This window comes from Lagopus leucura, unplaced genomic scaffold (genome assembly GCF_019238085.1).
Source record: "Lagopus leucura isolate 7727_CA_CO unplaced genomic scaffold, USGS_WTPT01 Super-Scaffold_100001, whole genome shotgun sequence".
NCBI lineage: Eukaryota > Metazoa > Chordata > Aves > Galliformes > Phasianidae > Lagopus > Lagopus leucura.
Genome location: NW_024962262.1, coordinates 18,756,824 through 18,781,657, shown reverse-complemented (window position 1 = coordinate 18,781,657; position 24,834 = coordinate 18,756,824). Strand labels below are relative to the sequence as shown.

The following is a 24,834-nucleotide window of genomic DNA, read 5'->3' as shown; positions in this document are numbered from 1 at the left end:
AATGGGTTGAGGTTCAACAAGGCCAAGTGCCACGTCCTGCACTTTGGCCACAATAACGCCATGCAGCACTAGAGGCTTGGAGCTGAGTGTCTGGATGACTGTGAAGAGGAAAGGGACCTGGGGGTGTTGGTTGATGCTCGGCTGAACATGAGCCAGCAGTGTGCCCAGGTGGCCAAGAGGGCCAACGGCATCCTGGCCTGCGTTAGAAACAGTGTGGCCAGCAGGAGCAGGGAGGTGATCATCCACCTGTACTCAGCATTGGTGAGGCGTACCTTGAGTACTGTGTTTGGTTTGGGGCCACTCACTACAAAAAAGACATTGAGGCCCTGGAACGTGTCCAGAGAAGGGCAACAAAACTTGTGAGGGGTCTTGGAGCACAAATCTTTTGAGGAGCAGCTGAGGGAGCTGGGATTATTCAGTCTGAAGAAGAGGAGGCTCAGGGGAGACCTCATTGCACTCTACAAGTTCCTGAAGGGAGGTTGTGATGAGGTGGGGTTTGGACTCTTCTCCTGGGCAACAAACAGGACCCAAGGAAATGGCCGCAAGTCGTACTAGAGGAGGTTTAGATTAGGCATAAGGAATAACTATTTCTCCCAGAGAGTGGTGAGGCACTGGAATGGCTGCCCAGGGAGGTGGTGGAGTCACTGTCCCTGGCAGTGTTCAAGAGGTATCTAGATAAGGAGCTTTGAGATATGGTTTAGTAGCTTGTGGTAGCAATGGTAATGGGAGGATGGTTGGATGATGATGTTGTAGGTCCTTTCCAAATTTGTGATTCTATGATTCTAGTTCTAACTTCCCATCTATGGACAGTGTTGACATCCACTAGATCAGCTACCCAGGACCACATCCAACCTGACTTTGAACATCTCCAAGGATAAGGCATCCACAACTTCACTGGGCAGCCTATTCCCATGCCTCATCACCCTTTAAAGTTAGAAATTTCCAACTAATATCTAATCTAAATCTGTCATCTTTTAATTTAAAACTGTCCCCTCCTTGCCATATCATTGCACTTGTTGGAGAAAGAGAACCTCTCCAGCAGTCTTTTGTATCCATTTTGGTACTGGAAGTACACTATCAAGTCTTCCTGGAACCTTCTCTTTTCTCCAGGCTGAACAACTCCAACTCCCCCAGCCTGCCTCTATAGCAGAGGGGCTCTGTCAATCTTACCATCCTCTTGATCCCTCCTCTGGATTTCAACAGCTCCATGGCCTTCTTGTGCTAGAGGCCTCAGTACTGAAAACAGTACTGTAAGTATGGGTCTCATGAGTGGAACAGAGGGGAAGAATCACCCCCCTCAACCTGTTGGCCATGCTTCTTCAGATTGCAACAGGATATACTTTGCCCTCTGGGCTGCCAATGCACACTGCTGTCTCACGTTGAGTTTTTCATCCACTAACAACCACAAATCCTTATGCTCAGGGTTGCTCACTATCTGTTCTCTGCCCAGTCTGCATTTGTGCTTGGAATCGCTCCAGCCCAGGTGCAGGAACTTGCATTTGGCCTTTTTGAAGTACTTAAGTAAATGCATTTAGAATTACTCCATATTAAATGACCTAACATGCAAAATTCAGTAAAACTCAAGCAACTGATAAGTAAACAATGCAAAAACATACAGTCCAAACAGTAAGAAACAATATAATTAATAAAACTTTTCCTAGTAAGTTACTTATATAATGAGTTTCATGCACAGACTGCTGTCTGACTGAACACTATCATCTATTCCGCTATATGGTATCTTGCAATTGAGTTTTTCCATAGCTGACAGTGATGCTCTCTCATTGTTACAAAAGCTAGAGTTAAATCAGTCACTACTCTGTTCAGACAACAGTATCATCAGAAAAAATACATCTGGACAGATCTTAACAGTCTCAGTCATCAAGCTCGTTTTCTTAAAATAATTCTGCTTTGATTTACTGCTATACTCAATCTCAACAGTAATGAAATCTGTTCCTCAAAAAATTTCAAATCATCAATATAGGCCATAAATATTTGGAAGATAGGAATAATTACTTGAACAGAGAATTACCACTACCTTTGAAATAAAATTCCTTGATTTATCCTGTTAACTTAATGTTAGGAAGAACACAGGAAGAAGATACCAATGAGGTCAAAACTTAAGAATTACCTAAACAAACAATACAAGTTAAAAAATCTGGAACGTGAAAAGTTTAGAAAACAAAAATATTATGTAGATTATAAAGCAGTGTATCATCTGGCATGGATTATCCATACAAATTATTGGATACACAACAACAAAGTTTACAGGCTTAATCACGTATATCAGTGGATAATTCAGGGCAGTATCAACATATATCATTATGTATCATAATCACACAACTACTTGGCTTTGTGCCTAACATGCTTTGTTGTTCTCACAGGAGTGAATAAGTAAAATAAAGGAACAGGTCACTTCTGATACTAACTCAAGATCGAACAGGTTAAATGTTTCTGAGTGATAAAGGAAGCTGCTACGATTAGTCACATTTGTTTAAGCACTTCAAAACTTAGAACTAAAGATGACTCCTCTCTTTATATAGTCTAGTGGGCAAACTAATATGTTAACATATTTATCCTCAAATATTGGCATTACTTCATGTTCAAATGAAGCCAAAAAGAGACTAATGCAACACAGATAACTGTCATCACAAAGAAATCACATCAAGAGAAGTGAAGTTAACATCACCTACCTTTTCCACCTTTCCACCATTGATGTCACTGGGGAGGAATTTCTTGCCAATCGTTCTTAAATCTGTCTGAAATTAATAGAGAAGACAACAGAATATAAATCTAAAATATCCTGTTTATAAAAAAAAAAAAGTCACAAATCATAAAACAAGAAAAAGAGGGGCATTTCTTCTATTTTCCCAACAATTAGGATACTCTACAGATGTTCAGAGCAAATAAGAGCAAATATTGTAAAAAAGAAGATAAATCATAGAATCATAGAATCATAGAATCACTAAGGTTGGAAAAGACCTAAAAGATCACCCAGTCCAACCGTTCACCTATTCCCAAGCTCCTACTAAACCATGTCCCTCAACACAACATCCAGTCTTTCCTTGAACACCCCCAGGCTCGGTGATTCCACCACCTCCCTGGGCAGCCCATTCCAGTGCCTGACCACCCTTTCTGAAAAGTAATAGTTCAAATTACTTTCTATTGCACAATATAGCCACAGAGTAATAAGAAAGTACATTTAGTTTTCAATCTGAGCCTACCCAAGGAAACTGATCTGTCACTTGCCTGTTATTTACCTCTGAACAGCACGCAAACTCCTTTGAACTGTCCCTGCAATAATCCGTATTCATACAGAATTTGACAAGTCTCCCGAAAGATGCTTTGCAACCACAGCAACAAGGAAGGAGATAGAACTTTTACAAACCCTTTGCAAGATCTTATACAAAATAAAAGCATTTGAAGAACTGAAGGCATGTCCACATTTATTTCATTCCTATTCAAGCAATTCACAAAACATCAGTAGGTTTCTTTTGACTTATAACCACCAATGAGAGGTATGAATTTTTAGGAAGTGCAATCTAAACTCACTTTTATCCTGCCTTCCAAAACACAACGCTATTTCTACTTTAAACAACATTTAAACAGCTACTGATTTAATGACAAAAGTATTGATAACCCACTAAGATTGGCTTTGGGTACTTGCATAACGTTTCTGGTTTATCTTGATTATCTATCAGACAAGCTGGAAATGCAACACATGTACTTGTTTATTTCTTGTAGGCAGAAATAATTACTAAATTAACATATCTACAGTAATTCAAGCAACTGCTTGTAGTTATATAACGAAGTACGCATTGTAGGAAACTCAATGTTTGCTTGAACAGGCTTTAAAGAATAGCATACCCAGAAGTCAATTTAAGTAAGGATGTTTTACTCATCCTAGCAAGCTCATATTTTGCACTGTAATTTCATACTCACATCCATACGCAGCACTTCTGATTTCATTATAAGTATTGCTTATACTTCAACTTCAGATTTACATTTCCTAAACACAGAAATATCTTCTAACTGTAAATTATATTCATTTTTCTCCCCACTAGGCTTCAGGTTGGAAGAGCTGTCATTTCCAAATGAATTCAGAAATAATTCAAACATTCTGGGAAGGAGGAAGGTGCTTTGTCCTTTACGTAAATCACATAGACAGCAATGTTTTTAATTAGAATCATAGACAACCACCTGCGCCATTAGATACGCTGTTTTCAGTGTGATGTCAGAAAAAAAGTTCACAATCATAACTTACATTAAGTGCAACTAGGATAATGTCATTCGTATTGACTTTTTCGGATGAATTTATGCAAGTTTCGATTCCTTCATCTGAAAGATACCTGTTGAAGAAAAAAAAAAAAAACAACATAAACATATTAGAATATCATATGCTGTATGTAATAGGTGAATATCCATTCTGTAATTTTTAGTTTGCATAAGATAGGAAGAAAAAAAAAACCAACAAAACACAACCACATCAGTTTCTAAAGAGCGGTAAGATGCACTCAAACACTTTAAGGAGGAGTAATACTATGTTGTCATCCCACAAACTTTCTTCCTGCTTGCCTAAGCTACAAAATAACTTGTGAAAGTGGATTTGTATCACCGCATGTCCCACGTCAAATGTGGTGAACAACTTCAGAAATAGAACATCTTTGGAAACAACATTTAAGATCTTCACAGTGGCAGTCCAGATCACCACCTTCCTGCCAAAATTCTGTAAGCATGCAATAAATTTGTTCACCTGACAATTAAAAATGATAATCCATTGAAAGGACGTGCATAATCAATTTAGAACAGCTGATACATTCTCATGTTCAAAAACACTTAGGGAGAATGTAATTTTTACTTGAGTAGTTAGAGACTGTGACATTTGTTACTCAATTTGCCTCCTATTTCTCACTCCAAGCCTCAGTTTTCATTCCCACATAGATGGCAATCTGCTTCATCTGCACAGTTCTGCCTTTTCTTTAAAAATATCAACAGTAATCATTACTCTGATAATTGCCAGATACTGAATCTGAAACACAGAACATACATCCTCTACTAATTATCTAACAAGAAACCACTATTCCTCAAAAAATAAATAAGCATTAAAAAAAAAAAGATTATTAAAGTTTAAGTATTTCAGAGCACTTAAAGAAATATTTGAAGAAAATAATTCCCAAGTGTAAAATAAAGTCATATAAAGATTTGAAGGAAAGCAGACTCGATACACCTTAAGTCTATCTCAGCTAACATGAACGTTGCTCTGACAGTGTTGCCAGACTAATTAATGATCCCAGTTGTGCTCTAACCCAGACACTTGATAGCAGTGTAGCTGTTCAAGTCAGATGCTGACATATAGCAAATCCTGAGGGATCAGAACTCAGAAAAAAAAAAAAAAAAAAAAGCATTTATAATGTGAAAGAAACAATCCTATTTTTTGACACAGAGCATATACACTAGAGAATAAGGTGGCAGGATTTGTTAGTCCACACAGAAATGTGGATTTCTCAGCTGAGTGCCTCTGAGCTTGGGTATCACCACCTGTGAAGATTCAAGAGGTAATTCCCACTTGGAATTCTCCGACTCATTAGCTGGAATCAGAATGTTAAGTAGAACAGAATTCCCCCTCCCTACCAGAGGAAACAAGAACAGGTATTTCCTATAGGCAGCACTACACACCTGGGGCTTTGCTGTGGTTTAATTACACCAGTAAGGTTTCCATAAAGAGAAATGTAATAAAATCTGCAAGTCTACCTTCTGTAATCTTTAGTACAAAGCTGAGAGTCAGTTGTATCAGAAATGGGTGGAATACAAACCCCACAAGCTGAATTTCAGACAAGTTGTGGAAACATTCCTCCTCTTGTGCAAATTAACTAATTCTTCAGTTCTGCTGAAACTAGCATAACTGCAATTCCATTATGAGCTACACAGTGTAGTACTGAGATGCAAGCACTAACATTTATCAGCAGGAAAAAAAATATTTTTAGAGAGTGAGTAAACAACAATCTGATCCAGAATTAAATTTTCCCTAGATAGGATAAAATCGATTACTTCAGCTACCATAAAAACTCACTGCTGAGTCATGTTTCCATTTCTTGCTGAAAAGTGAAGGCTGAAATTCAGCTGATAAAATTTCATAGTTTTGTTTGTCTCACTACTTCACAGAATCACAGAAAGGCCTGGGTTGAAAAGAACCACAATGATCATCTGGTTTCAGCCCCCTGCTATGTGCAGGCTCACCAGCCAACAGATCAGGCTGCCCAGAGCCACATCCAGCCTGGCCTTGAATGCCTCCAGGGTGGGGCGTCCACAACCTCCTTGGGCAACCTGTTCCAGTGCCTCACCACCCTCTGAATACTTCATCAGAGGGTTTGAGACAAAAATGATAAGTACACATATGCACGTTGAAAAAGGTTTTTCTTTTCTGACTTATATTAATAAGTCAATTAATTTCAGCAACAGCACTTAAGAAAAACATTGCTCACCAGACTGATATTTCCATCTATGTTACGGGTGGACAATAATGAAATGCCATTTGAGGACACCTGCTGGCTTGATTTAAGCAAACACTACAGCTACAGCTTTTCAGCAAAAACATGATTAGCCGTTTTTAAAGTAGCCTTCAAATTAAAATAAATTAAAAAAAAAAAAGCACCCAAACAAAACAAAACAGAGCTTTTCAATAAGTGGTGCTTCTGTGTAACAAGACATGTAAGTGAAGCAATCATCAGAAATGGTCAGCGGCTCAGTGAAGAATTGTGATTAGAAAAGGTTCTACACCCAGAAGGAACTGAAACACACATTTCTTCTGCCCAGACAGAAGCCTGGAATGAGAGTGCATGTCAAGCTAACTCGATATTTTAACCATCTAACCCTCTTGATGCTTCATACAAGTAGTACTCCTAATAGATACACAGCTTTCCTTCAAAACTCTGCAGAAAGTTTCTTAAAATAAGTGAATTTCTTCTCCTTATTGTCTATACTGCCTCCTGTAATAACTATCTAAGTTTTAGTTATGAACATTTCCTGCTACAGGTCCACAATCTATTTATGAAAAAAAAAAAAAAAAAAGAAAAAGAAAAAGAAAGCCAGTAATTCTAAGAAATTTCTTCTAAAATAAAAGCATTTGTACAGAGAAAACATTTTTCAAGTATGAAAAGGGAGTTATGATAGGCCAAATTAGCTCTTTAGCTGGCAAAAGGTCTGCAATTCCTTTGCTAAACTGAAAGTCCCTTCTTCTTTCTGTTCTTAATAAGGGTATGCGATGTGCTGAAGGTACAGCACACAGCAAAAGACCACTTCATTCTTTTTTCCCCCCCTGTATTACACAAAAAAAGAAAATCTGACCCTGAACCAAAACCAAAATCAGAGAAAACCTCCTCACAAGGAGCCCTGGAGCTCAGCACCTGCATTACAGTCATTCAAGTGCCTGACAGCACCTACATTAGCTGTTCTGCACATTTTGCAAGATACCATGACCTACTATAACCCTAGATAATGAAAGGTGAACTACAAAGCGATCCCATTACACTAATCCAACATGATTCCTACCGCCAAGGGGTGGGAAGAACTCTTAAGCTGTCCATGAACTAGATTACCCTGCTGGAACCTGCTCATGAACTCAGAATCCCCCAGACATACCTGGCAGCACTGTACACATTCAGTACCCTGGATAGATTTTGTTCTGCACACCTCCATCCCAAGCTTCTCTCTCTTCTTTGAACAGGGAGGGAGGGGGGGCCACATGGAATAATCCAGCACAGGAACACTGTTCTGTCACAATCAGTAAATTTCCATTTGTATTTCCAGTAAACCAACAAGACAGAATTATGCACATTTACTTAAGGAGGAAGTAGATAAACGAAGAAATAAATGGGTGAGAAAAACCAATCTCAGTAAAGCTTTTAAGAAGCAAAAGGCAATGTAACAGCTGACCAGCATCTTATGCAGACAGCAATGAAACAAATTATTCTCTTAACGTGTAATGCAAGTAACAATATCCCACAAGATATCCTGCAAGCGAAAGACTTCAAAGAAGGCAACTAGCTTCCAAATGGGAGCTTGTTTTTTGGCTTTATCCACGATGTGCTTAAACATCCTAATACTACTCTACTAGATGTCAGGGTGAATTTTTTTCATTTAGAGGGTGGTGTGGCATTGGAACAGGCTGCCCAGGGAGGCTGTGAATGCTCCGTCCTGGAAGCATTGAAAGTCAGGTTGGATGGTGCCTTGGACAGCCTGAGCTGGTTGGTGGCAACTCTACCACAGCATAGGGTTGGAACTGAATGAGCTTAAGGTTCCTTAAAATCTAAACCATTCTATGATTCTATATTGTTTTTGAGGAAACTGCATGTGTGTGTGCATGTAAGCCACTGAATTTCTAAAAGCTGGTAACTGTAACAGAATTAATTGCAAGAACTTTTGGTTTCTAAGGAAAAAAAATACTCACTAGAGTTGAACAATCTCAGAGGTTATAAACTGAAGTAATCAGACAACTGTATCGATTTCAAAGGAATTATACCAAGTAATGCTCTATGAGTCACATAGGGATTTTGCAGCCTTGGAACATTAATACAAATTAAAAAATAAGAAATAAAATCGGTTTACAAGCAAATGGGCTCCAAGCTGCCTCGTAAGTTTGAGATGTTTATCAGCAGATCATTCTCTAGGGAGAGTAGACCAGAAGAGAAAGGAAAATAAATGCTTCTCTCCTGCAATTCTTCCACATTATATTTGCTGGAATCCAAGGGATATTTGTCTCATCTATTCCTCCCCTACGCATCCAGCTTCGCTCATCTGAGAAATGTAGCAGCACAATCCTCTTAGCAACGGCTTTTGTCAGAAGAGCAACTCCTTTTTAAATACAAGGAACCTGTTCTTACATTTCTGAATGAGACACTGCAATGGCAGTATTATTAGGAGAAAGTCACTAGTAACAAATCAGCATTTTGTGCTAACCATTCACTTATAAATCCAGATCTGTAATTTTTCTGTCAAAATGTTCTCTGTTAGCTCCTAAGAAAAACGAATTTTGGCAATTCCTCCTAACAAAACATATTAGAGTGTTAACACTGAAAGCTGTTTTCCCTGCTCCTTCATATCAACTGTGACATCAACCTAACAGTCCATGTTTGAATGCTACAGTCAGACACCCACATTCTCCTCTTTGATATTTCCCATTGTTGGGGGCTGTAATTCTGTAGGACCAGCCTCAAATATGCCCCTAGTCATTTTACCTTCTGCTTTACCTTATCAGGAATAAATTACACCTGACATGCCCTAATCAGACAGATTTGTTACTGCCACACTATAACCACCAGCATCTGAAGCATTAAAGAAATCCTGCTACCAAAGATAAATGCATATTTGTGCTTGCCTGCACTGTACTACTGGATCAAGCACTTCATGTGCAAGCAAATGTGTGTGTGTGTATGTGGGAATTTTATAATGCTTAAATTAAAAGCTCCATTCTAAAATTAAATCCACCCAGTGAACAACTTTCCTAATGATATTTTTTTCTACCAGTAGCTTTCTTGAAAAGTCTGTTTTTGCTATTTGCAATTAACAGTTTATATTCAACCAAAAACCGTCAGCAACCTTCAATCCTTTTCCTATCCTCAATAACTTTCTCCTATCATCTCTATCTCATTCTCTATTATAGGAGCAACCTAAAGAAAAAAAAAAAAAAAAAAAGAAGAATGAAAAATAGAATTAATAAACGTAATAAATAAAATTTGTATTTGTTAATGTTCACACCCCTCTACAGAAACACTGAAACAGGAACCAAAAATGCAAGATGCCTTAACGGTACTTCTTGTAATTCCGGCAGCCACATGAAACAGCTCTGGAGTTTTAAAGCAAATTTAACATGGCTAATTTCAATGTGTGTGTGCAGCAACCAAAATGTTCTTACCCATCACAAAACAGATTTATATAGTCATGCCACACAAACGGTAACCTAAGTAGAGAGCATTCATATTTCTGATAGTTGGTAACGCTATGAAGGGTGAGAACAATTTTAACCAAGTGGAACTTCACGCAATAGTATGAAGCCACCAGTGGGTGCCAGTATTGCTCCACAAAAGAAGAACATTATCTTCACATTACGTATTTTAAACTTGTAGTGTAGTCTTTTGATAGGGTTTCAAAACGTTCTGTCGAATTACAGTTGTATAAAGGAATTATACCGCAGTAGTACAAATTTTATTGAGGCACTATCATTAAAGCTGTTTTTTAAAAAACACAAAACACATTTGAAAACATTATTATGCTAAACATGGAAATCAGGTTTAAAAATAAGGCTTCTTCATGCCCTGTAACCTGCATAATGCTGGGTAGGCAACTGACATTGCTCTGTTTTAAAATAAAAAGCTCAGACGTTGAAAGGATGATGTAGTATTATGCAAACTGCTGGAGAAAATAAAACAGAACTTGAAGGTGAAGAAGAACACAGAGTTACGAAAAGGATTCCTAAGTCCTGACAAAATTAGTGCCGAACACTTCTTCATCTGCAAGGCAAACGTCTCTCAGTAATGACAAATAACCTCCACTGCTGTTTTCAGTAGTATTCTTGGCAATTTTACTATTACTATCCTGACATTCACAAGGGATTTCTTTTTTCCTCATGTCTAGCCTTGCCGCATTGCCTCCTGTTGCTCCTTGTTTTCTCCACATCTGTGGGGAAGAGACTGTGTCTTTCCTTTTTGCAGTCACAAAGCCTTACTCTCTGTACTTACACAGATGATCATTGCTAGCCAGGCATAATTTTGTTCTCTCATCACTTCTCCAGTTTGTTAATTTTACTTTGAATCCTAATGCTGCTCACTAACAGCTCTGCATTCCTACAGAGCTTTATCTTGTGTTTAAGCCCAGAGCTTCATGCTTCACCATTGAGGTACTTAATGAGAGTATCAAATAAAGCCCGACCTAGACGATGCCTCACATGCTGTCAGAGCACCTTCCACAGCTGTTCTTTCTAGTATGGTCCTATCAAACATATAACCGCATTACAGGAACTTAATCTAGACTGCTTCCCCATTTTACTCCTTAATGCTGAGGGGGAAAAGAAAAAAAAAAAAAAAAAAAAAAAAGATAAAAGCTAGCAGAATCCCACTTGTTTACATCATCCAGAAAGCTCACCAACAATTACAGAAACGTGATTACAATTGGGTTCCTGTTTAGGTGAATGGATACCAGTTCTACTTTTAAAACATTACTGACATTCATAGAACTGCTGCATAGCCAGTACAGCACCTGGGCTCCCTGGGCAGCTAAACGTATCCTAGCTCCCTAACTTTTCACTCCTGGACATATAACAACACTAAGTGCTGTCTCTAACCCAGGTCAAGCTGAAACTTCAGCAAGGCACTCATGAAAAATGCATTCCCAAGCTCCAATTCTCACAGTTTTAGCTGACAAACTTCAAGGCCTTAACCTCCCTTCAGGTATCTGCAATGTTTGACTTTCAATAAAAACACTATCTAAGAAAGCCAATGTATTTTTAGAATTTAAAAATAGAATGTATATATATATATTATATATATATATACACATATTTATATTATATATATAAATTCTAGATTTTATATATATATAAAATCTACCAAAAGCAAGATGTTAGTCCCTGATTCCTCCTATTCTGCCCCCCTCTTCTTCCCTCCCCCCTCCCTTCTTGGGAAGCAAGCACAAGTTAATTATCCTAGAGTAAAGTCTATTTACGTCTCTTTTGCCAGTGAAACCATGACCTAAAGAAAGCTCAGAGTCTAGGAAAAGAGGAAAAAAGAAATAAAGCCTGAAGTGCTTTAAGCAAAATCAAGGCAGTAGCTTCATCCTAGGTTACTCCTGCCGAAAACTTTCAATAAAAACAAAGACCAATAACTTCGAAGTTGTGGTCTTAAATACACACAGTACCAGACACCACAAAAGTCATTTCACTGCAGGAGTGATACCCACTGAGCCGTTCTTTCAGCCACCCCTGCTCCCACCTCTTCCTACAGACTCACCTCCTTGCCCCTACCCACGTGAGAAAGGGGCAAAGTCTGGAACAGCCACTGATGAACAGCCTTTTTTCCCCCCTTCTACAGTTTGGGAGGGGAGAGAAGCTGCCTTATATCCAATATGGGATTTGGTGAAAGGTCCCTTGCTGGGGGTTACCAGAGACAGAGCACCCCAGCACTGCCTGCAATGTCAAGTGCTTCAAAGTCTGTGTTACTTATGCCACCACTTTTAGTCATCTTTTCTGTCATCTCCAAAGAGGACTACTTCTATAAAAATCTCTACTAACTAGTGATAGTTTCAGAATTATTCTCTAATAAGATTGACGTGCAAACAGAATTATTAGGCTATTATTAGGCTAGCCTGACTCCTGCTTACACCTCCCCAGGCCCACGCGTAACTCCTCTCTTTTTAATTATTGGCACATTTCCATCCATAGCCTCCCTAAAACTACTCTGTTCAAGAAATGAAGTATGAAGAGCAGGTTTTCAGCACACTTCTTTTCCAAGTTCTTCCACAGCAGAGAACACATTTTAATACTTACATTAACCAAGTATTTATAACAGCGTGCTGTCTGAAGTTATATTACAGTTTTTGCAAGTTTCCTCACGTGAAATGCCCACTCCTAAGAAAGCTTTTTATTTCTTAAGACAAGGAAGGGGCTCAAAACTATATTATGAACAATATCTTATCAGGTTAGTAAATATTTTACAGCGGAAAAGTGAGAGAGGAACTTAAGTTTGTGGTTAAACAAAATGTAAAACTAAGCAACACCAGACCAGTTATCTAAAGACATAGATTCTACATTTTCTCTTTCCTAAATCTAATCTATTTCACATTCCATGTTCTAGGCAAATTGTGGAAGCAAAATTTGAAAACCCAACTCTTTTTTTTTTTTTTTTTTTTTTTTAATTTCAGTTTCCAACAGAAGAGAAAATGATCACTTGTAAAGCCCTGAGCAAGAAACAGAAATCCTGGGAATTGGTACAACTCATCAAACAACTCTGCAAGAGGCTGGTCGCAGGATCCTCTCTCAAACAGCTGCACTGCTGCAGAATTTATGCTTATGCTTTCAGAAAGCAAAAAGTAGACATTCATTGAATTCATTGTAATGCCAGCCTCTTAGGTGACACTTGTAAACATGGGAAATATCAAATAGCAAGGAAATCACTGAAGGACAGGAAAAAAACTACAAAGTTGTCAGATCTGCATGTGGTAGCTTTTAATATATTGTAGAACTGCATATTTGAGGTGTTTTATGATATTCTTCCAAATTGCATGAACAGCACTTCCAGTATGAGCAAAGGGAACTACCCTCAAGGCTTACATATACATAAATAAACAGCTATTTTGAGTTTTATAACAGAAGTTATTGATCAGTATTATGACAATCAGTTTACATTAAAAATTATCCAAGAACACATAAACTTTTAATATTAAAGATGTCAAAATCTAAAATATTCTTTAGAAACTAGAGAATTAAATGGATTGAAAGGATGAAAAACAGCATAACTTTTCCCCCAGTCAAATTTTCCCCCAAATGAAGCACTGCAATCAGCAGCTGTTCAACATCAGCCTAGGAACTTTAGCCTCTCTCACATGACTGTATTCGCATTTTTTCAGTCCCTCGTGACCACAGGAGACACAGAGCTTAACTTACTTCAATGGAGGTAGCAACCCAAGTGCCATAACCCAGAGGTAATCATCAATCACAGCAAAACGCAGACACAGAAATCACTTATTTCACAACCACGTAAGTAAGGCTGGGAGCATCTGAGTCACACTGACAACTCTGTTCCGCTTCAGTGGCTGCATCTTTTTATTGTGAAGTCAACAAGGTAAAGAGCTATATACATTTTCTGTTACAAACAGAATCTCACAAATACAGAAAATGAGTTTCTAACAATTTCAAGAAACAGACAAAAGCTCAAAACCAACAATACTTAACATATTATCAAAAATTATTTTGAAACTGAGGAAAATAAACATTTCCTAATAAAATAAAGATAAAAAGCTATCTTTGTGGTTTTCCAAAGAACTTCATTCCAATACCATTGTTATCATTTTGCCCAAGCCAGCAGTGAAGCAGTAGTGAATTAGACATTTAAAAAGCAAAACCTGACATGCTTCAAAAGGAAAAGGGAGATTAATCATTCAAACCACACAAACAAAAAGAAGTCAGCAGAAAGACTGATCAAGAAAATATTCTGGAGGATTAATTTGATAAAAGGTAACAACTAATTAAAATTTTCACACGAGATTCATGAAGCCTGACAGATGACAAGGTTGATAAATGACTGACATGCAAAAGGAATGATAAAGAAAGCAAGAGCTGTAATAACACAAGTTAAATGTTTTTTCCTACTTCTAAACTAAATCTCCACAACTGAGATTTGGAAGGTTTCCAAACTAATGTCATTGTTGAAACATGTATCCCAGCAAGTTTCTTAAACTAATATTGCATTAGGAAAGGGTTTAGAATAACAACAGCAGTAACAAAACTGCCCAAGAGCTCAACTAAAGCCCAAATACAAAATTGCTGACCTGCATTAAGTCAATACTTGTGTGGATAGAACAGAAAATACTAAAACATCACACAGTATTTTTAAAGCAGGCATCACATTTAATCCTAGAAATTGAAGAACCTTGTGCGCAAACCATGCTGAATAGGCAAAATGGAAGACTAATTTGTGGGCTTGGGAGCACTTGGCTGAAGACGTATTTCTTGGAGATGGAAAATGTCCACCATGCAGACATCAGACTTCTTTTCAGAATGGAGAAAATGAGCAGGAGAACAGTGTGGCAGGGAGAGGGAAAGGAAAGACTGTTGAATAGCTTTTCATAAGATCCTCCACCAAAGGCACTTACAGAAAATGAATAGTTAAGCCAAAAGAAGAAGAAGCCTTTGTCATCACATACAAAATACAGGAAAGGAAGGATATGAACAGAATGGGTGCTACTGTAGAGGATTAATTAACAACAGATGCATCACACTGGTCTGCACTGTGTGCAACAAGAATTAAGAGAAAGGACAAGGCAGCAAGGTAACAGCTGGTGATGATTTTACAGAGATCCAGAATATACCAAAATTTGAAAGCTTACTGCCCTCTATGACTACACAATGAGATGTCAGGTGGATTTCAACATCAATAAATCCAAAGTATTGCACACAGAGAAGGAAAAACTACAAACACTGCAGAGCTCAGTACTCTCTCTACCTTAGCAATCTTTCATGAAAAACATGCAGTCATGTTGTTGTTTTATGGATACTAACTCACAGTTCAACAGCAGTCCAAAATGCACAAAGAATACCAGGATCTATTTTAAAAAATAACACAAGACACGGCATTATAAAACCACACAAATCAAATCAGAATTACACAGGAGCAGCACAGCTGTACATAACATTCAGTTATAAATGCCAAAGGAAATTATGAGCTGTTTAATTTTCAATACAAAATGCCACTATAGGTTATGAAGTGCACGCTCCCCAGAGTGGGGCCTCCAGCCTTGGACACAGGATGTTCCTCAACACACAGCTGGGTAAATTGAGAGCCACTCTGATCTACAATCCTACTCAGAGCAAAAGCTTGAATGAAGACAATTTGAAAGATCTCTTCCAATCAATCTATTATTTTAATCCAATTTGGAAATGTATTTTGAAATTACATTTATTTGAATTTGCAAATATAGTCTTGACTTTAAACGGGAATGGCACAAAGCTGCACCATAGGGGTTCAGTCTGGATATGAGGGAAAGTTTATTTACCATGACAGTGGCCCAACACCGAAACAGGCTTCCCAGCCAAAGGTTTGATGTCCCAAACCCTCTACTGTTCAAGAGGCTTTTGGATAATGGCCTCAATGCAATTAACTTTTACCTAACTCTTTGAGGTCTGACAGTTGGACTGCATCTTTCTAGAGCCCTTCCAATCGAACAATTCTAATACTAATATTAAATAATTTAAAATTATGCACCTTCAGTTAATGTACCTTAATCACATTTCAGTGTGTATTTTGTTTTATTATATATTTGCTTTTATTTTCATTGTTTTAAATTTAACTGGAAAAAATGGCACAATTTCACAGATGTCAGTCATTTAGGTCAGTTAATTTTTTTTTTTATTTTTATTTTTTTTTCCTTTTCACACCTTGGATCAAAAGTAATTAAGCTTCTTTGGGATGGTTTAGTAATCCTTTAACAAGTAATTAACATACACATTCTACATTTAAGTACAAGAGAAAGTAAAAGTCAGTTGCTGACACTGGTAGAAAAGAGATGAAGATACTAAACCTCCATACATCTAACAGTTTTGTGCTGCGGGTTTTCCATCTTTTCTCTGAGAGCAAGAATTGCTTTATCCAATACTGCTGCCTCAGCAGAGGTTAAAGGCATATATCTTCCAAAATTATAAAAGGGTTGCAACCTAACGACCCACTTTCCTGACATTTGTGAGACATACAGCAAACAGCCAAGACATACGTGGCCTCTGTGTGACCAAGCTGATTATATGACCGATTACAGAGCTCACCGTTCTATAAAAAGCCAGACAAGAATTAAACAAGACCAGTTCTGAGCTTGTATAACAGAACTAATCAAGTGGTAATTTACTGTACAGGAGCTTAGTATGTATTTTCATCAACTAATGACTTGGGAAGGAATTGAGAATCAATAATGGTTCCAGTACTGAAACAGACCTGCAAGAAACTATCACACAGATAAATGTAGGCAATTGAATCTTTGTGTTACTGATATTGATTTTCTTTTTTCTTTTTTCTTTTTTCTTTTTTTTTTTTTTAATAGGTCACAAGCACAACTTCTAAATGTTATATAACCACTCTTAAGAAACCAAATGCAATTTTGTAATTTATACTCTGAATTTTTGCTTGGCTGTCTTTTTAAGGTAAGCTTTCCTCAATAACAGATAGGAACATGCCAACTCATCCCAAGCAATCAACATTATCAGGCATCAAAAGCTAAGATCACACCATTATTTAGTTGCCTACGTTATAGAAGCCTGCAGTTTGGTGACACAGAGCACCCCCAGAATCACCCTCTCAGATGGCTTTAATTGAAAAAGCTGACCAGACATCAAAGCTAAGAACCCCTCACTTACAAAAATCATTCTTTTTCAATATGGGTGAAGCAGAAAGTGAAAATGTGAATGAGGATGAGAACCACCTTGGTTTATTTTGTTTGTTTTAAAATCAATTTAGTACCATTTTTCTTTTCCTCCAGCACTCTAACTGATGTTACAGCCTTCTAAATTTATGTAATTTATAACCATGTTTTTCTAGATTATGAAATGAAGGTAAATACAGCAATTATAGTGTTTATGCTAAATTATTATTGTAAGGTACAAAGTGAGGCTGTAATGCTTCTGGCATTCCACTGCCTAGAAAAGCAAAGCCTACCATCAGACAGCAATCTGTTCTCTGCCAAAACAAATGAAAACATTTAAAATCTTCATCATGAAACACAACAGGAGGACTTAAATTCCACTGGCCATACTGAAACAGATAAGACAAAAGCTGCTCCAAAAGAAATACAAACATGAACTAAGTATCAAATTTTCCAAGATGATTTTGAACATTATCAATATCTGCCTCTGATGTCATGCATAAATTCTAAAAGGAAAATCATATTACCCAGATATACTTTTAGAAATAGTTTTAAAAGTCACGTGCATGTTTCTCGACCTCTCCTTGACTGTCACTGTTCTTAAAGTATTTGACAGCTATGAGAGTTTGAACTATTTGGAGACTTGAATTTCTTATGCTTCCCTTTCTAAACTATACAGCCCAAACTCTTTTAGCCTTTCCCTAAAAGGTCAGTGTTTCATCATTCTCTACTCAGTCTATTTTCTCCCCCTTCTCCTCACGCATACATCTTTCCTAGAGTGCTGCACCCAAATTAACTCCAGCTAATGTCTTACAGCACTGACCACCAGAATGAAAGAATATTTTCAGGTATATATCAACACCATAACCAATTAATAACCAGAACAGCTGTTTTTATACCCCATTCAACTGCATAATATTACATCATATTCTGTAAGGTGTGCAATACATAATAAGGAAAAAGACTCCTAATATTTTTTTGCAGAACTGCTGTTTTTGAATCCTGTTAGGCAGTTCATTATCCTACATACTCATACAGTAATCTACAACACAACTATTCAAATATACTCCTTTTGTTTCCCTTCCATTCTGTATCTTTTTCAAAGTTTATTTTAAATCCTGAAGCCTCAAAGTGCTTGCAACCATCCAGGTTTGACTTTGTCTCTTGCTGTACATACTCCCTTATCTTACAAACAATTGTGCTTGCTGTATATAAGCCATGCTTGCTCTTAAATACCTAAAAAAAAAAAAAAAAAAAAAAAAAAAGCTTTATTAAATATACAAGACAAAACTGTGCTTTTTCCTTGTCACAACTTGTCATGCCTTGTTCTTGAATTTGTTTTGCTGTTGCTTGTCATCCAGTTGTATTTGTTTGTAAAGGCACAGAAAAATTACCAAACTGTTTACAGAACATAATGTTGTCTGACTGTTTTAAGATACTCATTTTCACATGGAAAAATCTGAAGATGCAGAAACAATGACTAAAGCCTATGAATGTTTTCTACCACCAGGTTCACAGAAACATGAAGTATAAAAACATTTGGTTTTACATACAGCGATAAGAAGGCATTTTAGAGGTAATATTGTCAGACTTCCAGCCAAGAAATTTCAACGTGAAGATAATCCACATAGATAAATCAAAGACATTAAATGAGAAAGGTGGAACACTTCATACAGTAACACTCCTATTTTATCACATTCCTTATGATACCTCGTATTATTTGGGTGACATAATGAAATGCTCTCTGGGAAGAAAAAAAAAAATTTTTCTCTCACTATTAAAGTGGACTTAGATGTGAGAAAACAAGCAAACAACACATCCCTAACTTTCTGATGTTTCTCCTAAAAGGTTTGTTCAATAGCTCACATTTTGGAGAAAGCTCAATTGAATTTTCCCTATACAAGATTATTGGACTATCCTGAGAGTTAGCTTTCAAGTACAGCATCCTATGTTTAACTTGATGATAGCTTACAGTATGCTTTGCAGTGTTCCCAGTTCTCCCATGACATCCCGGATCACAGGTCACAACATCTTGCACTTAGAGGCTGCTAACTATCATGGCATATGTCAGATGAAAGTGAGCTGAGGTAACTGCTGTTTGCTAATGCACATGACAAAAAGAGGATTTACTTTCTCAAAGGGTAGTTTCTCAGTGACATTATCTCAAAGTGGGGAAGCTTCTCAGCAACAACTGCTAGGGACTTTAGCTACATATCTAGCATGCAAGCTATCCAACACAGGCAGAATATTCCTATAAATAGGCCAGATTTGTTCCATACAGACAGTGTGTGCTTATTGGAGGTGGGTTAGAGGTTAATCTACACAGGAGTTAGCATCAGAACTTGGATGCAGGCTATTCTTGTTGCAGGATGACAGCCAAGTAGTTGCTGGCAGCATCTTACAACAAAATTATTGCTATGACAAATTCAGGTGGCTGAGCCAGTACAATAGAGAAAAATGAATGTGTCTTTCCCTGGAGGGAAAGAAAAAAAAAATAGAAATGACACTACATCTATCTGTAGTAGTGAAATTTGGGCCAAGATTACTTGGAACCTCTCAGTGGTAGCTCCAATCCTTTCTATGGAAACATAGCATGGTTTGCCATCAAAATAGCAGCTTACTGTTAAGTTCAAGCAGGTACAGCAACCTTTTGCTCCAAAAGGTAAATTTGTTCCCTTCCTATATTTAACAAAGCAGTGTATTTGTGCTATAAAGTTTCTCAGCTTGTAAAAGCACTTTTGTAAGCTCATTAGACAGTTCAGTATGTTTCCCCAAGCCCAGTCCCTACAAACTCCCAAGAGCTAATGATTTTTACTGGAAGATCAGAACTGCCATGTACTTCTTAAAGTACATTAGCCAAGTTTTTTATCATTGTGAATCTAATATTTTGGCTCAGATTTGCTCCTAGAGCTCACACATTAGCCTGTCTTAAGAGCTGTCTTAAAGAGTTACAACTTACCTTACTAAAGCATGAAGGGAGTAGACTAAAGGAAGTTAATTTTCAGCATACTGTAACTGCTTTTCATTGGTGAGTTCTGCATCTGTATACTGATGTTTATCTCCCTATGCTAGGATGATGCCATGGCAAAACACTTCAGAACACAACTTCCCATTTTTTTAATGCAGATGTAGTGCTTTTTATTTACCCGACTCCTAAAACCAAGACACACAAAGCAAAGGTATATTCACATTTGAGAGATTCACCATATTGAGAACAAGCTTTATAGACAGAACTACTGCACCACAGGAAGAACTGAAGCAATCAATGACAAAAACTCCCAGACACCAAGGAGAATCTTTTCCATAAATCAGCTACCTCAAAGTCTCAGGCACGCTCTCCAAAGACAGACTTACCCTGCTCCCATGTTTCTCTCCCTGTCTCTCAGGTGCTAAATTCTCCTTTCTCTCAGAAGATCTGAAGTATAAAAAGCTCTGGTGCTGATTCAGAAAAGCTGCACCTACATTCATCTGTATTTATCCAGACTTTGCTCACTGCTAAAACTTAACGAAAGGATTCAGAGACCAAAAGATTGTCTGTTTTCTCCAAATTCATTATCTCTTTCAATAAACTTTGTTTTCTTTGCCCTTGGCCCATCTACAGTAACACTAATACTCTAGATAAAAATAATTCATCTGTGATCATCTGTTCTCCAAAATATTTTCACAACACTTTTAAATGCATATTACCTTTAACCTCCTATAAAAATGTTGCTTCACACACTAGCTGCAAACTATGGATGCTAATAATGAATCAACAGCAAACAGTTCATTGCAAGCAAAGGAACAGGACTATTCAGAAGCTAGTAGCTTCTTTATAATTTGCAAAAAAAGATCCGTTTTGACAGCAATGTGCCGATCCTTGAATCAGAAGCCAATGCCACAAAGAGCAACAATACTTCACAGTTACTCACTTAGTTGGATTTTCATTTCTTTCCACAGTGCATGCATCTTGATGAGAAAATACAGCTATACTTAATACAGATAAAAGATTAAAGACAAAACACAAAGTTACAGAGTATTCAAAAAAAAAAAAAAAAAAAAACACCATAAGATAAAGCATAAAAGACCCACTTCCAGTTCATATGAAACTGTCCTTTCTTTGAGAGGGGACAGATAGTATGCAACCAATTTAATGCCTTGTAACATATAGTGTTTAAATATTTCTCATAAAGAAAACAAAGTAAGTTTGGAAATTTAATTCAAGTCAACCCTGTGTTCCCCTGGAAATATTCTAGATACGCAGAAACAAGACAAACAGGTGACCCAGCAGCAGAGCAGCATTTGAAAACCCCCCCAAAAAAACTACATTTTTCAGACTAATACTTCTCTGGCATTTTAAGAACATTAAACCTATCTTTCAGCTTCACATCTAGTATTCAGTGTGAAATCTAGATCTGTTTTATGAATGCAGCCAAGAACTTTTTCAACCAATATTCTGAATTATTACAAGATTTACCAATTTTTTTTTATTTTTTATTTTTTTGCTGGTTATTACGATCCTACCTCAATCAGTCATAACCCCATTCAGGTAGCACCCTGAAATTTTGGCATCACTTTTACATTTCTACATACAGAAGTGGAAATAGTAACTATGTTCTCAAAGTGTTTTCCCCAATACAATCCAGACAACTTACAATTTCTCCATATTTATGAAGTCATGATTTCACTAGCAATCTGAATTTTTTCTTAGGTAATCACACTCATTGCATACCTTTCCTCTACAAACTACACATCCAGAAGGTTTACCACTTCAATTACGCCACTGTAGCAAGTTAAAATTTTCACATTTAGGTTAGTCTTAAATTGTCTTACGTAAGTACAAGAGAAAAACTAAAAAAAGTAGTGAAAGTGAACTGAGATACATTAAAAATATTTACTTTATGTACAATTATTTTTTCCTTCATTTCTGCTATTATAAAACTCAGAAACGTCAATTATGACAACTCCTAACGCTGCAAGCTACAAAAACTTCAACACCAAGCCATAATACTTTAAGTCAAAATGTGCCAGGATTTCAACAACATAAATTATATGGCTTTTACATAGAAGAAAAGCTTATTTTCATAATAAATAAATGCTTCTGTTTTAGGAATTTCCTATTAAAAAGAAATACTGCATTGCCCAGCCAACGTTAATAAAGAAATTGTGGAAACATTTTCAGTTCAGGCTTAAGAGTGCATTTCTCCCAGGGAACCAAGGCATTCAAATGCTACAAGAACACGTCAAAAACTCACCCATTCCAATAACAAGAATCATGAAATCTTCATTTGGCCAACATAAGAGCTCTCTATTAGGGAACCTAGCACCATCTGAGACACCAGCAGCTCCCAGTATGGATGTGTGCCAGATTCCCGAAAGGCACGTTGCCAGCCCTTGGCCTTAGGTAGCCCCAGACACCCTGACCAGCACTACACACCCACGCACCCAGTAACACCACACAGCCCTTGAGCCTGTGGGACTTGGCACTTGATTCGTATGGGCACACTGCCCATATGATGAAAAGCAGAGCTTCTGTCACAGCAGACAGCTATAGAAGAGTGGCAGAAAACTTTATCCCACAAAGATGCCGAAGGAGAAACTGAATTTGAAAAGGAAAATGTTTAAAAGCAGAAGGTGTATCTTTTGATGAGTAAATCTTACTCTCTCTAATCCACATCTAAAGATAAAACAGCAAAATGGTTACTACAGCTCACATACATAAATCCTGCAAAGATCATACGTGCAAAAAACACATCTTCCCCCACATCATCACAGAATCCTCCAAGGCAGAAGAAAAAAAGAATACATTACATATAGCGATTAAACCTGCTGGTATAATTAAAAACATAATTAAAAATTGAAAACAATTCATGTTGTCTACCGTGATCAAAAAATAAATTAGTAAAATCACTGAACTGTATTATACATCCATCTTAGCTATAGTCTAAACATATCAGAAAACAAGTACTCCTTTAAAAACATACCAGGTGAAAAGGAATACTTTATGAATCACCGCTGGCCCCCTGAACTGAGCCTTCAGAACCACAGGGTGACTCAAACAGCAGTAACTCATCCAAAAGTCCAGAGACTCCACAGAATACAGCAAGGGCTGACTTGAGTTTTGAAAAGAAGTTGTACATATACACAGCTAGAAACAGAAAGCAGCAGTCTGCAGCCATACCAGTTATCCAAACAATTCTGATGCGATCCAGTGACCTCAGCTGCAGGGGCCACATCAGCCATTTGAATCTGAACAAGTAGCGCACTGCTCTGTTTGCAGTCACCGCAGCAATTTATCTTTCTTATCTTGGACACCTGGTTTACACAGAGATGAATGGCCTTTTGGAAGTAATTATTTCTGTAAATTTAACGAGACTTAAGAGCAACTAGCTCAATATGGGCACCAAATTTTTAGACGACTGAATTTGGATGGAGAATTGAACTTCGTGTTCGCTGTTGGAGCGTAACTCCTAACTGCACATTCTTTACAACAGGGAATCTATACAGGAGCCCTGCCTTCTGAAACCCAGGCTAAGATTTACCCAATATGTGAAGGCAACCACAAAAGAGTTTTTCAATAGTCAGAAAATAAGATACAGTCTATAAAACGGGCAGAATCATAGCACTAGGAAAAAGGAATTTTTTGCCCAAAAATAACAACTTTAAAAGTTCATATAGATTTAAGTAACCCAAGGAAAAAAAAAAAAAAATCTTCTAAATATCAAAGATACACTCTTTCTTTTAGAATGGCCTATGCTTCTTTTCACTATTCCTATCTCAAATGATGGAAAGTGCTGCTCCACAGACAGACTCGTAGAAGGCAGGTGCAAGAAGGTAATGAATAATTGTACTGTCCTACACGTCAATGACTGAACTTGTTGCTGCACAAGGATGATATGTATTTATCCAGACAGTTGCAGCTCCAACAAACATAGTCCAAAAAAAAAAAAAAACAAATAAAAAAAACCCCACAACTCTCTCTTAGTTATTACAAACAGAGCACGCATTTATTGTTAGGGTTTATATTTTTTGTTTCTTGTTGCATAAAAGAACATGAAATACCATGAAATGTCTCACTTGGTGACATTTTTTTCTTAATTTTAATTGCGTATTAATGGGATTATAGTTCTGGACGACGTACTTTATCTGTAAGAAATCTACAGTTGGAGTAAATCGAAGTATATCTTCTTCTCCTATATGTGGAGAAGCATACATATATTTTACACTGTTACTCTGAAAAAAATCAAGGAACTTCAAAATATTATTTGCACAAGTAATTATCTTGTTTGTTTCCTGTATCTCCAAACCTAAATTTTCCTATATGAGATTTTTTTTCAGCTCCTGTGCTGCTTCCAGAGCAATCCTAATAAAAGAAATATGCAAACTTCCCCCCAACCCACCCTGGAAAAAAAAAAAAAAAAAAAAAAATCCTACAAACAGATGAGACTTTACTGAATGACTATTACAGAAATAAATCTGTAACAACTGACTAATGAACATAATTGTAATGCCTCTAGACTCCTACTAATGCAGGTGTTTGTTTTCAGAAAAAAAAAAAAAAAAGCTATTTTTTTCACTGAAGAGATGCCAACATGAATTTCTATTTTGCTTAACCCAAATCTGCAGCAAATGGTATGCAGCCAGCTAACAACAGCAATTACACAAAATCTCTTATACTTTTCTCAAGTCAACCTTGTAACTGTACTTTCACACTTAGAAAGAAAATTCAGGAGCAGAAAAATGAGG

The 24,834-nt window shown here is 37.1% G+C and overlaps 1 protein-coding gene across 3 annotated transcripts in view; it reads right to left on the bottom strand.

The window, feature by feature from the left end:
- The window catches only part of TDRD3 (tudor domain containing 3), a 99,422-nt gene that overhangs the window by 59,166 nt on the left and 15,422 nt on the right, over window positions 1-24,834 (bottom strand). For 2 of the 3 annotated variants that reach the window (XM_042867367.1, XM_042867366.1), the window contains exons 2-3: window positions 4,262-4,346; window positions 2,691-2,756 (exon numbers count right to left, since the gene is read on the bottom strand). In XM_042867367.1, the coding sequence (XP_042723301.1) occupies window positions 2,691-2,756; window positions 4,262-4,346 (151 nt within the window). Of the gene's footprint in view, window positions 1-2,690; window positions 2,757-4,261; window positions 4,348-24,834 lie in introns of those variants that run through there. The other variant, XM_042867368.1, reaches the window with a different exon arrangement.